The sequence below is a fragment of the Mandrillus leucophaeus genome, unplaced genomic scaffold, assembly GCF_000951045.1.
Source record: "Mandrillus leucophaeus isolate KB7577 unplaced genomic scaffold, Mleu.le_1.0 Scaffold1495, whole genome shotgun sequence".
In the NCBI taxonomy this organism is placed as follows: domain Eukaryota; kingdom Metazoa; phylum Chordata; class Mammalia; order Primates; family Cercopithecidae; genus Mandrillus; species Mandrillus leucophaeus.
Window position 1 is genome coordinate 111,355 of NW_012101471.1, and position 5,339 is coordinate 116,693.

Genomic DNA, 5,339 nt, shown 5'->3' on the forward strand with positions numbered 1-5,339 from the left:
TTTTTTGAGATGGAGTCTGGCTCTGTTGCCCAGGCTAGAGTGCAGTAGCGTGATCTCAGCTCACTGCAGCCTCTGCCTCCCGGGTTCAAGCAATTCTCCCTCCTCAGCATCCTGAGTATCTGGGACTATAGGCGCCTACCACCACACCTGGCTAATTTTTTGTATTTTCAGTAGAGACGGGGTTTCACCATGTTGGCCAGGCTGGTCTCAAACCCCTGACCTCAGGTGATCCACCTACCTCGGCCTCCCAAAGTATTGGGATTACAGGCATGAGCCACTGTGCTCAGCCCCTATTCTTAACACTGTCTCCAAGAGGTTGATCTTATAACTCACCTCAGTAACCCATTATGGAGTCTTGCTGTTTCCAGTCTTGAGTCTTACACTTAATTGTTAGTACATGTTCATTCTTGTCCACTGTGGCAGTGAGAAGTAAAAACTGGTCATGAAAAGTTTCATGTGATCTCCTCTAATCACATAGCATTACAGGTGTGATTAAAGACATCAGCCCATCACACATTTGACTTCCCTGGGGTAAAGGCCGGTTTGATTCCCATCACTACAAGGGTCTCCACAGAACAGCCATTAGCCCACTCATCCCAAACGTTATTGATAGAACATTTCAATATCATAAAATAATCCACGTCACATTGTCCAAGAGTAGCATAGTGATTAGTCACAATTAAAATCGTGAAATGAAATCGCACTGGACATAACAGCAAGGTTATTTGTTTTTGAAAAGATTAGCAACCTTTTGAAACACCTGTAACTAGAGATGCCAAATGAAATAAACAAGGCAGTCTGAAATCCTTCAGGATGCTTCCGACTGTCTTTGGGCTCAGCCAGACTTTTAGTAAACTGCAGAAACCCAGGTTGGGAAACAGGCAGCTCAGAATTATTCTAAATAGCTACAGTTTGCCTGTACAGCTCACTTGCAAGGAGGGAAAGAAAGGGATTGTTAGAAAAGGGATTGATGTGAGTTTTGTATTTAATTTGCCTATGACTTGAGGAAATATACATCTCAGTCAAGGTGCAACTCATGTAACCTGGTATGATTACATGTGTTTAGGAATAATCAGAATAAAACCTAGAAAAAAAACAGGTTGGGAAGTTAGTTTTGGGTGGTAGAAGAATGGTGAGGCCGATTTTGTTAGTAGATTGCACATGGACAAATGGAGGTAAAGTACAGTGCCAGCTCCAGGTGGGCCTGGTGGAATCCGGTATGAGTGCCATTTCAGATGAGACACCCCAACTGGGAGAGAGGTAGATCTGGAGAGGATGTCTGCCCCTGGCATCCCTTGAGTCTCTGTCATAGCTCAGTTGTGTTGATGTTTAAGAAATAAGTAAGGAGATTTGTTTGTTTTTTAAATCTAGAACATAATTTCTTTAAGATCTTTCATTTCCACAAACCCAAGTTGGATTTACTGTATATGAGCTAAGGAAATCAGAGGTTGTCATCTTAAGGAGGCCCAGATACAGTTTTAGAAAGACCCTAGGGAGGAGGGATATCACAGGTCCTCCTTACAGACACCCGTAGCCAGCTTGTCTGGTGTGCAGCAGCCACAGTTTGGCATTGACATCCTGGAGTGAGGGTATTTAAGTGCCTGCATGTGCTACTCTGTCCTTTCATTATGCCCAGTCACCAGAGTTGGAATTACCCAAGGAATCGTGCATGTTGTGGAGGCTGAGACATAAACGCCACGGCTCTCCCCATTTCTTCAACTTCCTTGCAGTTCGGAGGAGGGAAAGCAGAGCCCTGGGCTCATCCATCCTCACTGCAGCCCCACCAGGAGATCCCATCAAGGCGGTCTTAGATTTCTAGGCTGAGGCAAGAAGGGGTTGAGCAATGAGCCCAGAGCCACACAGCCCAGCCCTGTTGTGGCCAAAGAGGAAAAGGGACTGACTTTGTCCTGTGAGAATGGAGACTGCTTTCTTCTTTCTGATGTTTTCAGTGCAAGCTATCTGCTGCCAAATGGCTGCCTTTTTGTTTTGTTTTGTTTTTGTCCTTAGAGAAGCGCCCAGGCATCAGCTATCGGGAACAAGAAGGTGTCACTGTTTTTTGGGGGGTTTTCTTTTTTCTTTGGTATTTTTTAGATTGTCCAGTTTTGGTCATAGGTGGTTTGATTTCCTTTCACTAAATACAAAGCATGGATCTTGTCATCAAACCCAACCAAAGTCAATCTCAGTGTCATTTGCTGTCTCTCTTCCCTCCTTACTGATCCCCGGAGAGAAGGTTGCACTAGTGATGGAACACCAGGATGATATAAAGCTTCCATGTTGGCTCAGGAAGAGTCCAAACAAACAAGTATATCTGCCATTGCAGTGGCTCATGATATGTAAGTCTGGACTCTGTATAGCTTCCAGTTCTCACTACGCTGGTCTTCCCCACCTTTCCTCTCTTTCAACAGGCCAAGAAATGCACAGTGATCGGGGGCTCTGGATTCCTGGGGCAGCACATGGTGGAGCAGTTGCTGGCAAGAGGATATGCTGTCAATGTATTTGATATCCAGCAAGGGTTTGATAATCCCCAGGTGCAATTCTTTCTGGGTGACCTCTGCAGCCGGCAGGTAATGGACCATGCAGCCTTGCTGATTTCCCACAAGCCCACGAAGGGAAACCACGATACTTCCCTTGCTCAGAGGCCAGCCAATTTGTTTGAAAAACAGTTGTTTCATTGTGAACATTTTCAAAGTTATAGGAAAGTACACCACATTCTTACTACTTAGAATGAATAACCATCATCTCTGTCACAGCTACTCAGCTCTCTCCTGGTAGCACAAAAGCAGCTATGGTCAGCACTTAAGTGAACAAATAGATGTGGCTGTGTGCCACGGAAACTTGACTTCAAAAGCCATCCATGGGCTGTATTGTTCCAACTGCAAAACAAGTGTGAGTGCTGGGCCACAGGGTCTTGATTCTTTTAATTGAGATATAATTCATGTACCACAAATTTCACATTTTAAAAGTGTGCAATTCAGTGATTTTTAGTACATCCACAAAGCTGTGCAACCGTCTCCCACGATCTAACTCCAGAATATTTTTTATTACCCCAAAATGAAATCTTGTAGCCATTCCCTCTCTTACCCTCCCAACCCCTGGCAGCCACTCATCTGCTTCCCATCTCTATGGATTGGCCTCTTCTGGACATTTCATATAAACGGAATCATGTAATATTTGTACTTTTGTGCGTAACTTTTTTCACTTTGCATGACGTTTTCAAGCTTCATCCATGTTGTACAGGTATGAATATCTTGAATTTTATTAGATGGTGCCAAATGGCTCAACAAAGCTGCTATGTCAATTTTACCTCCACATCCGCAGTGTGGCAGAAGCCCCATTGCTCCACATCCTTGCCAACACTGGGCATAACTGACTTTTTGGTGTTGCCATTCTGAGAAGTATGAAGTGGTGCTTCACTGATGTTCAGAGTCACATGTCCTCCCTGACCAAGTAACCAGCCACTCTGCCACTGGGTGATCGGCTTTCAGGCTTCCTCCTGTGTGAAATGTTTGTGTCATTTGCCCCTTTGTCTTTGGGGTTACCTTTTCATCCCTGTTGATCTAGTTGGGATGCCAATCCTGTGCCCATTGTACTTATTATGGATGGCTTCCCTCAGCCTGTCACCGGGTCCTTATTCTTGGATTTGGTGTCATTCGCCATATGGTTTTTGTTGATGAAATATTAAGGCCATTGCTTCCACTGCAAAGTTATGGTTGTTTTCTCTCCCATGCTGCTCATACCTCCAGGCCTGGAGATGGGGTAGATATCTTCCATGCTCATCATTGCTGCCTCCGAACCATTCTCCCTCATGCTGCTCTAAGCCTCTCCAGCTTTGAAGAGGATACCCTCAGACTATGCAAACCCCGACACCCTTCCTTCCTTATGGTGGCCACCCACAGCCACCTGCCCCCCTTCCCGTGACTCCACTTCATTTCTCAGTGGTTTCAGTTCCTTTTTGGCATTATTATTGGTGAATTCAGTGTTCGTGTAGATGACCCTACCAGTGCCCTCGCCTCCCTCATCCTTGGCCTCCTCTCACCCAGTGATGTTGCCCTCCACTCCCCTGTCATCACCAGTAAGCATGTCCTCTCCTTCATCTCAGTTGCAGGCATTCTACTCTGTCGTTCTACTCCAGCTCCTCTCTGTCAAGCTCATGCCCTCTAGTGCCTCAGCTGTCCCGATTCCTTAACCCCACGCAGACATCCAGCCATGCCCACTATGGCTCAGCCTATTCGTGCCTCACTGCCTTTAGTTCCCTGGTCCACTTGTTCACTTGCATAGTCTTCACCCTCTTCCCCTTTCTCTTTTGGTTGTATGTATCCATAAAGTTTCTCCAGAGAAACAACCAGCAGGGGGATGTGTGGAGAAGGGCAGGGAGAGAGATGGGTGGGTGAGGGAGAAAGCGAGATTGAGATTTAATTCACAGAATTGGTTTACATGACTGTGGGGGCTGACTGGGCAAGTCTGAAATTTGTAGGGCAGACCCGAAAGTCAGGCAGGAATTGACGCTGTGGTCCCACACTAGAGTTTCTTCTTACAGAAACCTCAGTTTCACTTTTAAGGTCTTTGAACTGAGTATATACTGCCTGTCCAGAGTATCAAGGGTAATCTCCTTAATTAAAGTCAGCTGGTTGTAGATGTCAACCACAGCTACAAACTACCTCTATAGAAACACCTACACTCGTGTTTAATGGAGTCACCGGGGACTAGAGCCTGGCCCAGGTGGCAAATAAATGTGGCCACCACAGTGTACTTCACATTGTAACCCCCACCCTGGTTAAATCTTGCCTTGTGCATGGCCATGGGCCTCAAGCAGACCCTTGGTACCACCGAGCACCACCATCTCCACAAACCTGCCCACGTCCATGTCTCCACTCAGCCTCCCCTGCTGTTCCCGAGGATGCCTCATCCCCACCAAAACACCCATCCTGGTGCCAGCCAGAAGCCACCTCCTCTTCCCTACCCAGTCACTGCCTCCAGGGACCTTGAGGCAGCCGTATCCGGTAGTTGAATCTCAGACCTCCTCTGACTTGACCCTTTAGCAGCATCTGATGCTTTCTTTGCTTGCCTTCTAAGACGCCACCTCACTCATTTCTCCTCCTGCCTCACTGATTGTCTGCTGATCACTGTCATTTCTAAACTTTGCAGGCTCCAGGACTTACTCTCTTTTCTTCTCCAAGTTTAGACGGTGTCCCAGTGACTCCATCCCATCTCATGGATTAATTACTGTCTAGAAGCTGATGGGCTCCCTGCTTGTTATCTCCAACCCCTAGCTCTCTCAGCCGTGTGTGTATGTGTGTATGTATATGTGTGTGTATATATGTGTATATATGTATATATAT

The 5,339-nt window shown here is 46.3% G+C and overlaps 1 protein-coding gene across 2 annotated transcripts in view; it reads left to right on the forward strand.

Moving 5' to 3' along the window:
• NSDHL (NAD(P) dependent steroid dehydrogenase-like) overlaps positions 1 to 5,339 on the forward strand; it is a 41,784-nt gene that overhangs the window by 19,067 nt on the left and 17,378 nt on the right. For both annotated transcript variants that reach the window (XM_011974846.1, XM_011974845.1), the window contains one exon: positions 2,406 to 2,564. In XM_011974846.1, the coding sequence (XP_011830236.1) occupies positions 2,406 to 2,564 (159 nt within the window). The remainder of the gene's footprint in view (positions 1 to 2,405; positions 2,565 to 5,339) is intronic.